The following is an 18,305-nucleotide window of genomic DNA, read 5'->3' on the forward strand; positions in this document are numbered from 1 at the left end:
TTAGTCAGGCTATAGATTTTCATTATCTGGGTCAAAAGGCTGCGGAGTGTATGACCTTTCTTTTCATCACTCTCCACTATCGTTGCATTGATACTACGCCTATCTGAACTCTTTATCAGCCAAATGTGCTCTTTTAAAAACCCCGTGGAGAAATTTGGTTAAACAGATGTGTCTGCTCGAGTCGCCAACTTTCTCAAGCAGGTATCTACTCGGGCTGCATTAACCGGGTTTCTGTTAATCCTTTAACCCGATTCAGGAAACAGAGTTTCTTGTTTGGATGATGTTCAAAAAAATTAAGTTACAGGTCACACACCGGGGTAAACACTTTGTGACTTTGTTTAGCTTAAAAGGCACCAGAGTCATACTGTTGTCAGGGCTTTCAGAGCTTGTCTTCAGTGAAGGCTGTTGTTGTTGTTATGTTTTGTTTCTTAAATTGAATATTAAAATGCTGATCCATTACTCAGTATTGTTGCTATTAAAGGCAGCTTGTCTTTATCTTTCAGGTTTGTAATAAGATAATCTTCCTGATAAGTTTTGTTGGCAATCGAGGAACCTTCACACGAGGCTACAAAGCCATGGTGATGGACTTTGAGTTCCTCTACCACCTCATCTACCTCATCATCTGCTGTTTGGGGGTGTTTGGCCATGTTTTTTTCTACAGTCTTTTGGTAAGACAATCACACAAATGAATTCGCTTTTTAAATACACATCCGTCCTGAGAAGAGATTAATACAGGCTGATTGAAACTGAACTATGACTAAAAGGGAGTTAATCACTATAGCAACCCACGAACCCCACCTATTTTTGTTTTTCTCATTAAACTGCAGTCATGATGCCTTCAGGGCCATATCCTCCTAGAAATTTCCTTTTTTGGTGTTTTAACAATGTTGTCGTTGAACTGTTGACTGCTATTCCCCAGTGCCTCAGGTCTGCTTTTTAGCACATCGGTCTGAGTATCCAAGTGTTTCTCGATGTTTTCCTTTCACGTGGGTCCAAGCAGCTCAAAAAATAGCACAATCTTACACGAACATCTAATATTTTGCGGCAGACAGAAAATGCCAAATCATGCAAGGAAGCCAAGAAACCTCATTGTGTGTTCTGATTTAGTATTTTGTTCCTCTGTAATGTGTGCTTTGTTTCCGTAGCTGTTTGACCTGGTATACAGAGAGGAGACCTTGCTGAATGTGATCAAGAGTGTGACTCGTAATGGACGCTCCATCGTGCTGACCGCTGTGCTCGCCCTCATTTTGGTCTACTTGTTCTCCATCGTGGGTTACATATTTTTCAAGGATGACTTCATCCTGGAGGTGGACCATATCCCCAACACAACTATGAGTGAGGAGAGACTGCAATTATTTATCAGTTTTCCAAGTAGACCAATTATAGATTGTTAGCTCCACATTAAAAAAGGACTAGAAAACATTGCCTCCCTTCTTTTCTAGAAAGTGGAGGTAGTTTGGCAAGCGAGTTCCTGTCTGCAGCAGTGTGTCATGGAGGTACTGATGAAAACTGCACTACAGATGCCCTCCAGGAAGGTAACCCTATCAGGCAACATCAGAGTCTTCCATTAATCTATAAATAGTGTTTAGATGTTGGAAGAAGGACTGACACCCTCCTCTGAGATGGTTTAAAGACATTAGTTGTATGCATGTGTGTTTGACTTAAGGTTGAGATATAATTTTACATTCCTCTTCCCCTGACTACCCTGAGATAAGAGAACATCTTGAGGAAGATGGCAAATTACTGGAAGTCATGTCTAGTCTAGGTTTGATCTGTTGTTGGATATAATTGTGAAACAACAATAAGCGGAAAGGAAAACTGTTGCACTGTTTCCCTTTTTTATCCGCACTTCAATCCATGTGACTCGATTGTCTTTCATGTGCCTGCCATTTGACCTAAGCAACTCACATGCGACCTTATCAACCTTCATGTGACACAGATTAATGACAGTCACAAAAAAGGAATAAAATTTCCGGGGAACTTCCCGCCAGCTTTGTTGCCATCAATGCTACCCGTTTGAAAAGCGGTTTATGTCTGGATTTGGAACCAGAATGATGGTTGAAAATATTTTCAGTGATGTGACTCATAAACTGGACCGTTCTCCATGTTTACATTTGCTCCACAGAGAAACTATAAACTCTCCTGGGGTTCACCATCTGAGTTTCCTTCCCTCTGCCATCATCACCGACATAGCAATAAAAATACTTTGGCCCAAAACAGCAAAGAGATCACGTGTTCTACTCTGTTTTTGATTTGACTTTGACTATCTTACATTCCAGCCAAACAAACACTTTTGCTTTGACTTAGAGGCTTCACAGCATGAACCAAAACATACCAGCATGGCTGCATCAAAGTCAAGGATATTTTATAATAGAATGGCAGTCGATGTCTTATATTTAACGAATGACTACATGGATAATTCCACTTCCTACTATAGAGAATTATTCTACATGTATTATTTATCATAAACCAATTCATAAATGCTGAATATGAACATTGCAACCACTATGTCACAGCATCTCAGTTATACAGCATCGAAAAGTTTCTAATGCAGTCAATGCATCTTGAGTATGATGTCACACGATTTGATATGAAGTCCATTAACTCTATATGATAGCTGAATAAATGTGGAACAAAGTCAACACCTATACTGATAGATAATAAATATTCATAGGGTATAGGGTGCATTTTTCAAAATCAAAGATTGCTAAATGTATTATAAGACTGTGGGAGCAGCCATCGATCAGCTAACTGCAGTGCATCTGCGCCTCACAGCGCCTCAGTGCAGATATATATACATATATACGCATACATATATACAAATATACAAATATACATATATATATATATATATATATATATATATATATATATATATAAATAACAGCAAAAAAAAGGGCGATTACAACCTAACACATTTGGGTCAGGATATTTTTTTTTTGTGTAACAATTCGAAAATAAATATGCATTTGCAGTTTATGACTTTATTGTATTTGAGCAGGCAGAGAGTTATTTTAAAACTATGTCAGGCTGCTGTTATTTTCAGAGGTCAGTGTTTCATCATGTTATTATCTGTTACAATCACTTCGAGTCACACCTTGTTGTTTTGATGCTAGATAAACAGAAGATTGTGGGTTCTATATGTGCTGATGTCCTGGTTGGATCAGTCCGCTCAAGCATTATAGCATAAAGACTTGTTATAGGCTTTCTCTAGTGCTGCAGTGATGCGAATATGCAACAATGATTTGTTTAATAGTCTCATATTTAATTACTGTAATTATTAAACATGCTGTCCTTTCTGTTTCCTCAGATTTAGGGAATGACATTGAGGAGGACAACATGGAACGGACGTGCGACTCTTTACTTATGTGCATTGTTACTGTGCTGAGTCACGGGTTGAGGAGTGGAGGGGGAGTGGGGGATGTTCTTCGCAAGCCTTCCAAAGAGGTACGTGCAACTGCGATTAGGCCTCAGGCGCTATGTTGCATGTGTGTGCATGTGTATATGCGTGTGTTTTTGGCTGAGAAGGTGTAGCACCCGCAGCTGCGCCATGGATCATGTGAGCTCGCTATGAGCCACTAAACTTGTTTTTGTTTCAAAAGTATGGAGGTTTCGCAATGTTTCCTTACAGCTGTGCTGCCTCCGCCTTGTGTGAGAATTAAGCCTCAAAATAGAATTCCACTGAATAAAGGCTTAACCACTTATGATGTCAAAAGAGGATGTGAATGTCTCACTCACGCATTCGCAACTCGACTCTGAGACCCTTACTAGTTGTTAAAGCAAATTACAGCAGTCGTAGGACACGGGTGGCATGGTGGCTCCAACTTTATTTGGTTTGTCACAAACAAGTGGGGGTAATATGCATTGTGTGGGTGGCAGCTGCAGGGTGGTCGAAAGAATCCAGAGACAGGCTCATCCCATGACTTTCTAGAGCAATGAGTAAATAAGCAAAACGAGTCGGTGAATCTGACCGGTGTATCCGAGACGGGCTGCACCGCGTTGACCGGCTTTCCTGTCGTCTCTGTTACTGTAGCATCTGGCAGGTTATACCCACGGCTTTATGTTTCCATGAACAACCGTGAGGACCAAGGTTAACCTCGTTTTATACTCATAACATCATCCACAACACCTGCTTACATAAAGGCCTGCCTTTTAGGTCATGCCATTAAATGGGACAGGGGGTCCTCATTGTTTCCCTCCCTATATTAACCTCACTCAAATTAAAGTTTATAATTATTTTAATGTGGGATCATGACCCTAATGTCCATACAACCCTGTTTTTTGTATCTTACCCAGGAGCCACTGTTTGCGGCGAGAGTGATATACGACCTGCTGTTCTTCTTCATGGTCATCATCATTGTCCTGAACCTTATTTTTGGTGTAATCATTGACACCTTTGCTGACTTGAGGAGTGAAAAACAGAAGAAAGAGGAAATCCTGAAGACCTCGTGTTTTATCTGCGGTAAGACCGCTCAATCTAATGTGTTAAAGGGGATGTGTTGTTTTTTTCCCATATACGTTATTACACATATATCCTATATGTATGTATATGTGTTTCAGACAGACGCGGAAATGAGAGGCTATAAAGAGTGAGACCCAGTATAACCTTTGAATTATGCAAAGTTACTTTGGCAGAGTCCAGGAATAAAAATATGAGGAAGCTGCGTAACTCCTCTGTAGGAAAATAGTAAAAGACTCTCCCTCCTGACATGTTTGGCTTCCACATGGTGCCCTTTGCAAATTCCACTAGTGAGACATTATAGGCCAGGTGACTGCTCCAAAAAAAATAAAATAAATAACAATAGAGATAAAAGCTGATAATGTATAATTGCAGCTCAAATGCATACATACTTTAATGTTTCGTGTAACCTACCGGGTGTTGAGCACAGCTTTCTGTCTCAAGAACTTGTGTTGGAATAACGTCCTGTGATGTTAGTCATGGGAAATAAACCTCTTAACTTTCCAGTGATGGGATGGCTTGTCTTAACATAAGGGCAGTGTGCCAGCCCGGTAAGGCTGTGTCTGTTGCTGGAAGGGCTCTGTGTGGTTTTAAAGACTGCTTGTTATTAGAACTCCTCCATAGTCTATCTAATATTACTTTATTCCCAAATTCTCCTCTTGGAATATTAGATTTGATTTGATTTTGGTGTATTTGTGGTTTGTGGTATGCCCATATTAGTTAGTCTATTAGTTTGTTGCTTTCCCCCTCGTCTCTCCCTCCCTCCCTCCCCCTTCTCACTCTGCTGCCGTTCCAAAGAAGGCTGAGTCATGAGGGCTTCCTGCCACTGCTCTGCTCGCCTCCATAATTCATGTCTGTCTCACACGCACAGACATTTTCTCCCACTCGCTCGCTCACTAACTCGCACACACTTAATTTCCTTACCATATGTCTCGTGAGGCTTCGCCGATTGCCCGAACTTTGTCCCTCCGTGTGCCATCAGCCGCATGTCCTTATATGTACATTATATGTAAGTAAGTAGCTAAATAAGAACATGCCGTGCAGCGTGTGCGTGTCTCTGCTCATTACTGAGTGTAAGCCCAGAAGTACATGCTGTATGTGAGCATGTGTGTGCATGCGTATGTTGGGTCAGGCAGTCAGGACAAGTGGTAAGCATATGGAATGAGAACAGTATTATGTCACCCAGCCAGCCATCAGCTCTGACTCATTCATGTTAAATAAGGCCAGGCCACAGGGGGAGCTGCTGTCTCTATGGTTTCCAGAAGGACCACGAGAGAACAGGAGATGCAGAGATTAGGGGCTCTGCAGGAGGATGTTAAGTGGCTCAACATCCTCTAGCTTGGTTTTATAAGCCATTGATCTTTCGCGCAGTCTCGTATTAGTCTTTAGGTCTTTGGGGGCTGTTGCCAATGATCGATTTACGTCATGAACTTCCTGCACAGGGATTTTTACCTGTAGGTTAATTTATTGTTGTGCAACAAATCAGGCTCACTGGCACGGTAAAAATGACCTCCATCATCTTATTGGTTTGGTTTTCATGCTGCCGGTGTCCTTGAGTGAGCCTCTGCTTTTTTATTTATTTATTTTTTATCAAGCTGTAGAAGGTTTTTATCCTTGGGCCTTTTTTGTTCTGCATTTGTACATCAGTAACACCATTGTGCAGCCCCCTTTATTGAGTAGAAAGATTAGGGTTTATGGGCTTTTAGTGAGGACTAATTTGTTTCATTATGTGCATAATTATTCTTAATGGGTAAAGTAAACCACGCATCGCTTTTGTAATGACAGGCTAGCAAAAAATAGAGACTGAAATTTGAATTGCCATATTCGGGAAAGTAAGATTTTTTTCAGTCCATGTGACAAGTTAATCAATAAATGTGAAACTCGACTGTCTACTTTACAGAAGTGGTTTCAGTTATAAATCCAAAAATACCATCTTGAGAAAATTAACTTTAAGAACAATTTATCCATTTTCCAACCCGCTTATACAACCAGGGTCACAGGGGAGCTGGAGCCTGTCCCTGCCCACATTAGCTAACAGGATGGGTGCAACCTGCTGGCTGTCAGTGCCACACTGGGTAACGTTTAAAAAACTTTTAAGTTCAGATATATATATGAGTTTTAGTTTTCAGACAGATGGTCTCACAGCTAAATGCTCCAGGCTAACAAACTGACAAAACTAATACTTTCATAGAGATGCTCACACTTGCTGATGGTAACTTTATTTACGTGATTAGCAGCACATAGCTGCTACTTACCCTCTTAATTCCTGTGGAAGCAGTAAGGGTCTACTTGTTTTTTCACAGGACTTCTTATTTTTTCTTTAGGACTTTTTAATTTCTGTATGAATGTTGCTTTATTCCTGGAAACTTCTCTTATTTGCAATTTGTTACCAATGTTATCTTATCTTTTGACAGTTTTTGATCAATTTTAATTGTATACTTTGCATGTTGTTTGTCTTGGTTCTGAGCAAATTTTTTAGATGTTTTAGACATTTTAGATCACTTAGTGCTGTCTGATCAGTGTCAAATGACAGTTACATGACAATAATAATAAGATACCTTTATTAATCCCACGAGTGGGAAATTTCATGTCTGACAGACAGACGGCCCATGTCCTCAAGAGCCATTTTAAGCCAATAGAAGAACAAAGAGTCTTGCAGCAGATGGTTTGGCACCCATAGAGTCCTGACCTCAACACACTGAGCCAGTCTGGGGTTACAGAAGATACTGCGAAAGAGTGAATACAGAGAACAATTATTGTTTTTTAGGACGCAATGCAAGGAGACCCCTGTAACACCAAAGTTTGATTAGATTTAACATTCACTGACATTCAACATTCACATCATTTTAGCAAATATTTATGAATTTAACTTGTTAAAATAATGTGCATTGCATTACTTACAAGACAGCAAGAAACATTGCTGCTTTATTTTTCCAAAACGCACTGTGACCTCATGACAAAACTATTCGCGCTGTTTTCCTCATGGCAGGTCTGGAGCGTGACAAGTTTGACAACAAGACGGTGACCTTTGAGGAGCACATTAAAGAGGAGCACAACATGTGGCACTATCTGTTCTTTATCGTCCTGGTAAAAGTTAAAGATTCCACTGAATACACCGGCCCGGAAAGCTACGTGGCTGAGATGATCAAGGTAAACGCAAAGCACGCACACACCCTTAAAACAAAGAGCTAACTGATCTGGTTGTTTTGCAAGCCTATATGTTAAAAACTGATTGACTTCACTGTGAGACCGCACTGTTTTAGAACTAACAGTGTGTAAAATCAGAGGAAATGTCTGTAAAGACTGTGTAATCTGCAGAACTTTCTGCATAAAAATTGCTTAACCTCACAGCTTGATGACGTGAGTATCTTTGACATCATTCCCAAGCCATTCACTAGAAATCAGAGTGCTCCTTGCAATACTCAGTCCTGAATTCAAGAGCGGTTTGGGGAGCATTTCCCTTTGTGTCACATTTTTATGGTAAGCAGTGCTCATCAGTTTATCCTACTGAGTCACACATAAACACGTACCAGTTTGTCACACACACCCCACACACCCCACACCCTAGTAGATTGTGTTCCGCTTTTTTAATCTAAACTGACAGACATACCTGTCATGTCCATTTAAAGACACAAACAGACCAATGGGAAGTATGTGCACCAGAAAGGCAGATTAGCCAAAACTCATCAAAGCTTAATAAGGAATCAGTCACGCGCACACTGTGATTTTCATCGCAGTAGTAGAAAGTTTTCCCAATTTTTCCATTGGTAACAATATTTTGAATTTGCCTTTTCATTAACTGTTAATAAAAGTAGTTCAACACTCGGCTGATGTTCTCTGTCAATGCCAGGAGCACAACCTGGACTGGTTCCCTCGGATGCGTGCCATGTCACTGGTGAGCAGTGATTCGGAGGGGGAGCAGAATGAAATCAGGAACCTGCAAGAGAAGCTGGAGTCAACCATGAAGCTGGTGACAAACCTGTCTGCGCAGCTGACTGAGCTCAAAGAACAGGTATATCATGTGACAGTCAACTAACTCCCTCGTTTTGTAATACACCATCGAGTTTTTCTGTTTGCGTTTTTTTGGATTCAAAGCTTACTGCAACCAATATTAAACTCCAGTTTTTACACTTTGTATTGTTTACATCTTCCTTTCTGACTTGCCTTTGTTTGCACACTATTGAGAAATCAGGAGGAAAATGTTATTTCTCATATGCTTGCGTGCTTACAGTCATGTGAAAACAGAAAGTTTTCACAGGACTCTAAGCAGTCCTGGGAAAATCCAAATAAACCCCGTGATTCAATAGCATGTAGAACCACCTATAACAACAATATCCGGAAATGATAGTTTTCTTTAAGACTGTGTCAGTGTCTTACATTGTTCTTTAAGTATTTTGGCCCACTCTTTTTTGAGTTTTGTGGGCATTCGGCCACTGCAACACCTTGATTCTTTTCTTTTTCAGCCATTCTGTTGTAGATTTGCTCAGCCAACCTTTAGAATGCTTTGATAGGAGTCACGAAGTTCCCTAATGAAAAAATTTGCACAGCTAACTGTCAAAAACTCCAAAATCTATAAAAGCTTATGAGACTCAACATCAGTGATTCTAAACTGAGATGATGCCTTTAAACTGTCTTGTTTTTTCCCCCTATGCAGATGACAGAACAGAGGAAGCAGAAACAACGAATTGGACTTCTTGGTCACCCTCCTCACATGAACATCAATCCCCAGCAGCCTGCCTGAGGGGCCTTGGGGCCATTTTCACCAGTGCCTGAGCACCCGTAACAGTGTACAACATGTTAGCCAGGAGAATGCCAAAACATGTCCATCTCCAGTATCTATTTAGGTCAATGTATGGCTGTATTTTCCAAAACACTCCCTTAGACGTGAGTAAAAGTTATCTTGGTGTGTAGTATAGATGTGTCAGTGTGGGTGGAGTGTGCACGACGTGCCTCAGGACCTGAGAAGCCAGTCCTGTAAGTTTCTGTCTTCAGCTTTACTACCCTGAATGCCTTCTGCATCGGACCTGTCAGACAGCATGCCAAAGTTTAGCCATTGTTCCTGAGGGAATATTCCTCTCAAGTGGCCTTGTAATGAGGATTTCATCCTCTGTGTTGCACCAGCAAACTCAGGTCACATGTGGATTTGAAGTTTTGTTTGACCCCTACAACACGATATTTAATATTTTGCTTTCATAAGATGGCAATAAGAATGCTATTTAATATGCAATGACTAATTAAGAACTAACTCGTTTTGAGAATTTTGTTTGCTTTTTTTTTTTATTTAAAATGATTTATCATGTATTTAAAATATAAGACAAAGCTGTAAACAACACTGAAGAGGTCACCAAGCTTTTCCAAAGCATATAAAGATGTTATTAAATCTGTAATCGTTTGTTTCTTTGTTTTTTAAGTCGAGAGAAAGCATTTGATACTACTTTCAGAATTCTTTGTAATCTCAAACTAAGGTCCTCCTTGTTCCAGGGCAGTTTATATAAGAAAAACAATCGTTGGGAATACATTGTAACTTTTTTTGAAGATAAATAATTCTGACCCGTTACAACTTTCGAGAAATATTTTTTGTATAATGAACATTATGGACTTCCTAGAGAGCTGAAGCGATTGTTTCACCCTGACACTGGGTCCATGATGTATTTAACAATGTGATTTATGTGGGATCTCATTAAAACCACAGATCCAAACATAAAAGATTTTTGGGAACAACATTATCTTCATTATCCTTGATGTCTGCACTGACTTACTTAATCTTCGTTTAACCTGTCTAGATTGAAGCCCTGATATTTTCTGTAGCACAGAAGCAATCGTTGCTATTTGTTTGGTCACTTTGTAAAAAATACAAAGACTGTGTTCATGTTAATGTGAAGAAAGAAAAAACTACTAGATTGAATTTGGAGTGCTGTTAAACCAAACTCAACTTTTATACTTACTGATGGATTCTGTCTGAACTGTACATTGCATTCTTGGAGTCTATTTAAATAAATAAGTGTGTCAAATACGGTTGCTGAAACCAATGTCTGCATCTACAAATGTGACACAAAAGGAAGTGAAGATTTGGTAATTCCCTAAGTCACAGCCATGCACTTTGATACTGCAGTGCGCATGAAAAAAAGGCAGCATGCAGAAGTCATAATCGGGAATTGCCGGCAGATTATCTCTTATCTGAAGTCCTCTAAAAATGAGGAAATGCACTTCTTCGATTATCATACGGCATGGGGAAATGTCTGCGCGTACATGGGTTGCACATTTGTAAGCTTCATTTGATCTTTTTGTATTTCATCCTTCTGCAGGCAGAATATTTATAGAGTTTAACATTTGTGTAGCTTCCTGTATTTGCATTGAACATTGAAATTGAACAGTACTGCCCAAAAGTATTGCGCCACCCTTAATTTCTTTATATTTTGTTAGGAAAATGAGAATGGTTACAGCTATTCATTGCAGCAAACGCACACAGAAATGCAGTTTCTGAGGTAAAAACATAGTTTGTACAATCCTAACAAGTTTGCAAGTCAATATCTGGTATGAACACCTTTATTTTCAACTCTCTTAGGAAAGCCTTAGTGGAATTTATTGAAGTAATCTTCAGGAATAGTTCTCCAGGCTTCTTGAAGGACATTCAAAGCTCTTCTTTGGATGTTGGCTGAAACTCTGATGGTGCTTTTTTGTTGTTGTTGTTTTAGGCCTAGCACTTCTTCTTTTGCCCTTCACTTGTCCAGTTTCTTCAAATTTCTGTGTAATAGCTCTTGGGGATCATCCTGTTGGTGCTTTACAAACTGTTATCTGTGGCATTTTTTATCAATTCAACTTTAAACTTGAAGAAATTGCAACAAATTAACTGTTTGGTTTTTGTTTTTTTTTGATGCACTGCTTATAACACTGTGCATAAAAATACAATTTAAAATCGGTTCCTTTCTATGCTGTTTGTTGTGTGAAGATGCAACACTGGTTCATGTCTCGCATTAGTGCCTTTACGCATGAATGATTGATAGGTCAGTCTTAAGTGTCTTACAAATGTCTCTTAAAATTGTCAGGTATAAGGAGTGGACTGAAAAGGAGTGGAAAAGCAGCCAATGTCCAAATCAAAAAAATTCCAAAGACCTCCAGAAAGCCTGGAAAACTATTGCTCATGACCACTTTTAATAAATTACAAGAAAGACAGGCTGTTGGATTAAAATATAACGAAATGAGGGGTGAGAGTCAAGACCTTTGCACAGTGATAAGTAAGGTTTCTAAATATATGCTTCAGATTAAGAGAGTGTTCGTCTCTATTTGTCATCTATATATTGTCGCCTAAAAAGCTATTGAAATAGCCTTTGACATTCTCTCAGTGGTTTCACAGTATCACATAAAAAACAATATTTTTGTTACCAAAGCTCAAACATTTTGTAAGAAAAAGAAAAGGCATCATCACATAAAAAACAAAAAAAACAAAAAAAAAAACAGGATGTACTTGTGTTACGTGTCCCCAGACTGCCTTCAGGGTGCTTTCCATCGTTATGGTTATTTATAAAAGATTGGGATGTGACCGGGATTATGGTTGTTTTCCAATTACTGAGCCCCACTTTATTCACCAAACTCTAGGAACAGTTTCTAGGAACAGTTGATAAAATCACAGGACGAGAGATTCTGGAGGGTTTTAGTGGAAATACAGACTGTTACCAGTTACTGTGAAGGATCCTGATTATCTGAAACAATGAAACATCTGTTTACTCCGGATTCTTTTAAAATTTGTGTCATTTAAGTGAAACTTTCAGAGCTAATGCCTTCTGATGTTATGAATGCATGTTTGATATCTACAACTTTCTTTTTCTTTTGCTAGATAAGACAGATCGGACAGTTCAAGCGTGCTTTTAGCAGCAAGGCAGGGAGACAAAATGAGCTCTTAAACACAGTAATCATTTTTAGTTTTGTTTTGTTTTTTTATCAGAAGGAGTAAAACAACTGATGAAAATGCAAGAAGCTTCATAATGTAAAAAAACCCCACAAAAACGTGCACGACTTCATCTGATTCTCCATAGATTTTACTAAATGTGCTGCTGCTGTGTTAAAAAGGTGTGAAAACTGGGAAAACCATAAACCTCTTTCACAGTGGTTTCATAATGCGCCTTGAATTTAAAGTGTCTTTAACTACGAGATGAACAATTTATGATTTTCATGTCTTGTATGTTGCTGAGTAAATGCCACTGCTGTCGTTCCTGTTTTCGTCTGACATGTGACACCTACTGAATGTTGGTGTGTTCTCATATTTCCGTTCATTAAGCTGCAGCTGACCCCTATTATTCCTATTAAATGTGGAAATACCCTTGTGTATTAAGATTGTTAGGATCATCATCAAACCTCATTTTATGAGCTATTCTTGCGTGAGAGAAAAAAAGTACCTTACTGCTTATTTCAACATTACATGAGAGTTCTAGGGGATATTTTTAGTAAATGCAAAAATATGAGCAAAATCCTGCAATGTAAACGTCGTCACACCAGTTCTTGAATACCATTTCATTTTTCTGCGAGAAATGCAATCAATGAAGAAGCACGTTTTAAAAGTGTGCCTGCAGCGGACAGGTGCAGCCGCCGTGTGCCTGGATGAGCTGGATGTGCCCCGCGCGCGCTCAGCAGGATCCCGGGGCCATGAGGAGATCAACGTGACAGACGGCACCGCCTCATGACAGTAAACACGGACTCCACACAGCCGTCCACGCACAGGTGCACGTGGTTCTCCCACCGTGACCGAGCCGTTCTGCAAACAGACCAATAGACGAGACAATTTCATCTTTCCTCTTCTGCAGATTCAATAAGTTGTTTGTCTCCATGAGATTAATGATTAATAAAGTGAACTTTTGTCCTTTAGTGCAGAGCTCGTGACGTTTGAAAAGCCCCTTAAATTGTTTTTATTGCCCTTGAAGAAATATTCCGATATTTTTTGCTATTTTGCAGTCGTACGTGAGATTGTGTGCCTTTAACTGCTCGATTTCCACTCTTTTAATTTTATTGTGTTCCTTTTTAAAAAAAAAAAAACAAACAAAAAAAACCGTAGTACCACACCTACTCGCCTCGCGAGGTTCGGGTTTGTTGAACTCCTGCGATGGTTCACTGCCAGCACGTTCCCCGGCGCACAGCCTTGTTTCCATACACTTCAGCATGGTGGTACACGGGATCGGTCTTGCCCCGCCCTACGCTCTGACGTCATCCTCCGCCCGCCCACTGAGGCGCCTCATCTGTAGGGAGTGGGCCGTCCTTTCGCCGAGGATACAACGCCGTTTAACACGTGAGCCTCATGTGACAGAGGTAGATCAGTCTGAGCGGAGAGTCGGAGGGTTTATTTAACTCGTCGTTCTGTCCTCCCCCACTTTCCCAGCGCGCCACCAAGGCTTGACTTCCTCACCGCTGCGGGACCACGGCGTGGAGATCGCAGGAACTAACTTTACAGCGTTTTGTTTTTTAAAAAAATGACAGATTATTAAACAGTTTTAACCTTTTTTGACGCATTCTGCGCATTTTTCGTTGCATTTTATCATTTCCTTTTTTATTTACAAATTGCTTTGCAAGTGCTGATAGAGCGCGTAAATAAATGCGTATTTATTTCTGAGTGCTTTTGGAAGAGTACCTCGGTTTTGACAGCAAAATTGGAATACAAAGAATGGAGCGAATTCCAAGCGCGCAACCACCCCCTCTGTCCAAACATCAGGCTGAACTGTCAGACGTGCAGGGGTAAGTTATACTTTGGAGATGTAGCTTTCACAGACTGTGTCGCCCCCTTTTTAACCTCTAACTAAAATGCATCTAATGTATAATTTTGACCTGATTCCTTACTCTTGCGCTCTTTTTGTGTTTCTTTAGGATGGATTTCCCAATGTATGTTTATAAACCCAGGCGGGGAATGAAGCGAGGAGAAGAGAGCAAGGTCCGTTCTACGTGTGTGTGTGTGTGTGTGTGTGTTCGTGGTTGTTTATTGCCAATTGGTAAAGTTAAGTAATAACCATAGAGCTCAAACATCCAGGAATTAGATTAGGAGTTGGTCTATAGTCCCATAAATGGTTGACCTAGTTTCTACTATGACATAACTCCTGGATTCCTCCCTATCGGTGTATCTGCCTCTGGTCATGGAGAACTGTGTGCTCTCGTTTCACTTAAATTTACGCAACATTTCTGTTTATTCTCTTAGGAAACCTACAAGCTGCCTCACAGACTTATTGAGAAGAAAAGACGTGACCGGATAAACGAATGCATCGCCCAGTTAAAAGATCTATTACCCGAGCACCTGAAACTAACTGTAAGTTCATAGTGTAGGTGGGAGGGTTAATGGGATTGGCTGTATTGAGCGGCACGCACCATCTAGTGGCTGTTTAGTGCTATCACATCTTTGTTGAGTGCGTCAGCAGCTCATGCCGATGACGGCTCACGTTAAAGAGAATGTGCTGCTGTTAGATTTTGTTGTTTCGAGTGTATATTTTAAAAAGTTACATTCAGTGTTGATTTCCTTAATGCAAATGAAATTTCCATAAATTTGTGTAAATTATTTCAGAGTAATCACATGTGGTGATGTGTACATGTGTAGTAGAGCTTGGTTTCTGCGTGTTATATAAGAGGTGAGGATATGCTGACTGTGTGCGTGTCTCTCCATTAGACTCTGGGCCATCTGGAGAAGGCTGTGGTTTTAGAGCTTACGCTCAAGCACGTGAAAGCCCTCACCTCTCTTCTTGAGCAGCAGCAGCAGAAGATCCTCGCTCTTCAGAACGGCATGCAAATCGGTGAGCTGCAGATCATTTTTGCACACGCACAAACACATGAGGAGGAACTGGATGGGTTTGTTAGACAGAATGCAAATAACGCAGATGAATGCAGAATTGCACCACTGACAGTAACTTCACTTACAGCTGTTTACAGAAGGTCACAGTCTATATTAGATTTCTGAGTGTGTTGTTTCCTTATGTGTTTATAGAGCAGCCTCCCATCAGCCAGGAGAAGTCAGAGGAGATGTTCTGCTCTGGCTTCCACATGTGTGCCAAGGAAATTCTCCAGTATCTCGCTAATCACAAGACTGACGGGGACTTCACCCCATCCCACGTCATCAGCCACATTCACAAGTTAGCTGTAGAGGTGCTGCACAGTCCAGCCCGACCCCGCACCCCTCTTAGCCCTCAACCCGAGGAAATCCCTGCCTACCAACCTCATAAAGAAATGTCTCCCAGCTTAGCCCCTAAGCCCAGCGAGGGCTATGGGAGGAACTGTGTGCCCGTCATCCAGCGGGTGTACGCTTCACCAAGTGGCGAGCAGAGTGGCAGTGATACAGACACAGACAGTGGCTACGGAGGAGAGCTGGAGAAAACCGAATCTGGGGCGCCACAGGGACATCCAGAATATTACGTTCACGGGAGCCAGCAGAAGCGGCTGCTGGCTGACAGGCAGAACTCCAGCATCAAGCAGGAGGATGACGAGCCACGCCACAAACGAGCCCGTGTGGAGATGTCTGAGGATGAGCTGCTCTCAGGCGGAGAATCATCAACTTCTTCATCCTCTAGCGGATATGGAAGTTTCATGAGTGCATCCCCTAACCATCCACCCCCTCCTCCACATCCCCTCTGCATGCCTTTCTACCTCATTCCACCCTCTGCTGCAGCTTACCTACCAATGCTTGAGAAATGCTGGTACCCTGGGGCCATGCCAATGCTCTACCCTGGCATGAGCAGCTCATCACCTACCATACCCAGTGAAAGGCCCGGCCCACCTCAGCTTGTGCTGTCTCCCCGGGGAGGTTCTCCAGCCCCAGCCATATCTCAGACCCCCATGGACTCTCCTGCTCTCCTTCAGGCACTCAAGCAAGTACCACCCCTCAACCTGGAAACCAAAGACTGAGAGATAAAGGCGAAAAGACTGCCCTGATATATTGCCCTGTTCTCAAAACACGACTGAGCTGTTCCATAATTCATAATCACTCATCTCCTCTTTTCCTCAGCCTGGAGGGTAAAGCATCAAATAAGAGGACTTGTAGAAATGATCAAGGAGAGAGAGAGAGAGGTGAGAGCAGCATCCTTCCACGCTGAGAGCAATGCAAAGCTCTGGTTGAATGTCAAATGCTCAGCGGTGTTCAGTGGTATATATGTATCATATAAACTGGATCTGCCCTGTGCACACATAAACACACATATGGTTGAATGTAAAGAAAGAAATGTTTTAGCTGCTGCTGTTAAAGTGTAAACACAGATGAACATTGACGCATCTCACTCGCGATTTTGTAATTTAGAACGTGTTGCACCAAATGTTAGCGATAATTTGCCTCCCAAAGTTTGTCACCTATGTCCTTTGCTCACCATTATAATTACTGAGATGGAAAAAAAAAGCCCTTTCAGCCATGACCGGCACCATAAAATACAAGGATTCCCTCAAATGTGTACAGACATGAGCGAGGGTACACCACATGGTAGATGAAGGAAAAGGCCGCCGCATGGCCACGCTGAATGAGAGAAGTGTCGTTTATGATTTAAACAGACGCCTAAGATGGATTTTTCTGTAATTATTGTTCATAGATTTATTGTACATTTCTATTTTTGATACCTTCTCGCACTCTGTCTGCCCCGAGAGGTATACGAGGAGGGCAGAGTGTGGACAATGTACGTCGTGTACTCAGAAACTGTGTACATACTGTAGCACTGTGCTGGACCTGGTCTGCATACTCGACATCTGTTTCTGCTCAAGTCAAACCCGGTGTTTGTGCTTGCTGTTGCCTTTTACTTGTGAAAAGCTGATAAATCTCAGATGTTAATTCTCTGTACTATGTATGAATCTTGGAGACAAAGGAGCAAGGAAGTGAATGTAAACGTTTTAACCAGAAGACTAGTTTTCTATAGAAAGAGGTACTTGAGATTTTATATTTTGGGACCTACATGAAAGATGTTTGATGTAAATATTTTGTCTATAATTGTTGATATACATGATATAAGTGTATTAATAAAGTATTTTTTTTCCCGTGGAAACTTGTTCTGACCGTATATGTACGAAAGAGAGTGAGAATGTGTGTGAAAACAAATAAATACTTTTTAGAGGTTTTACAGCACCACAGCATTCACGTCACAGGGAACACTTATGTAATGGCAGATCTGTGGCATGGCTCTCCTGCTGGTTAACCGTCTGTGGCCTCAAATGCAAAAACACAAGTAAACACACGAGTATAAACAGCTACAGTAAATCATCTGAGGCAACAGTCAGAATACATCTGCATCTTGTCTCTATGGCTGTATGAGACGATAGTAAATACGATTATTCCAGATTTGTGACACATCCCTCTGTATTTAGTTTCCCTGCAGAGTGCTTTACCTCCTGGAGACATGCAAAACATGTAGCTGTATAATTTACAAAAAATGCTACCACTACCTCCTGTGTTGTGCAATCACATTTTTCATCTATGCGATAGCACCTCCAATTATAGGTTTATCTCAGCGCAGTTCAACACAAGCCCAGTGCCAGTCACAACATCTTTGTCTTCCCACCTACACATTTTTTTCCAGTGCCCTTTTTTTCTGAGCTTAGTCATTCTGTTGCTGGTTTGTTTATATAATCTACAGTTAGAGATTACGACCAGCCACCTAAATGTCATTTATATCTTTCAAACTAGTTTCCTTGAAGATGATTTCCATTTATTTGTTTCAGGAGGAGTTGCATGTTGTATTGATGTCATGAGTTTGCAAGCAAAACCATTATACATGTACTCACCACCCACTTTGTTATTTACACCTTGCTAGTGCCAAGTTGAGCCCTTTTTACCTTCAGAGATGCTTTAATTCTTCTTGGCATAGATTCAACAAGGTGCTGGAAATATTCCTAAGCAATTCCCATCTAT

General features: G+C 40.9%; 2 protein-coding genes across 5 annotated transcripts in view; both read left to right on the plus strand.

Annotated features, from left to right (window-relative positions):
- LOC146386981 (inositol 1,4,5-trisphosphate-gated calcium channel ITPR1) overlaps window positions 1-10,472 on the plus strand; it is a 71,826-nt gene extending 61,354 nt beyond the window's left edge. For all 4 annotated transcript variants that reach the window (XM_084928254.1, XM_084928258.1, XM_084928256.1 and 1 more), the window contains 8 exons: window positions 504-668; window positions 1,146-1,335; window positions 1,443-1,535; window positions 3,311-3,447; window positions 4,297-4,462; window positions 7,449-7,609; window positions 8,310-8,471; window positions 9,114-10,472. In XM_084928254.1, the coding sequence (XP_084784380.1) occupies window positions 504-668; window positions 1,146-1,335; window positions 1,443-1,535; window positions 3,311-3,447; window positions 4,297-4,462; window positions 7,449-7,609; window positions 8,310-8,471; window positions 9,114-9,200 (1,161 nt within the window). In that variant the 3' untranslated portion in view covers window positions 9,201-10,472. The remainder of the gene's footprint in view (window positions 1-503; window positions 669-1,145; window positions 1,336-1,442; window positions 1,536-3,310; window positions 3,448-4,296; window positions 4,463-7,448; window positions 7,610-8,309; window positions 8,472-9,113) is intronic.
- Window positions 10,473-13,746: 3,274 nt separating this feature from the next.
- On the plus strand, window positions 13,747-17,442 carry LOC146386982 (class E basic helix-loop-helix protein 40-like). Its single transcript, XM_084928260.1, has 5 exons — window positions 13,747-14,179; window positions 14,309-14,372; window positions 14,634-14,741; window positions 15,096-15,219; window positions 15,411-17,442. The coding sequence occupies exons 1-5, from the start codon at window positions 14,109-14,111 to the stop codon at window positions 16,322-16,324; spliced, it is 1,281 nt and encodes a 426-aa protein (XP_084784386.1). The 5' UTR covers window positions 13,747-14,108; the 3' UTR covers window positions 16,325-17,442.
- The last annotated feature ends 863 nt before the right edge of the window (window positions 17,443-18,305 follow it).

The sequence above is a fragment of the Perissodus microlepis genome, chromosome 5, assembly GCF_051167445.1.
Source record: "Perissodus microlepis isolate ML-2025 ecotype Zambia chromosome 5, ASM5116744v1, whole genome shotgun sequence".
Classification (NCBI taxonomy): Eukaryota; Metazoa; Chordata; class Actinopteri; order Cichliformes; family Cichlidae; genus Perissodus; species Perissodus microlepis.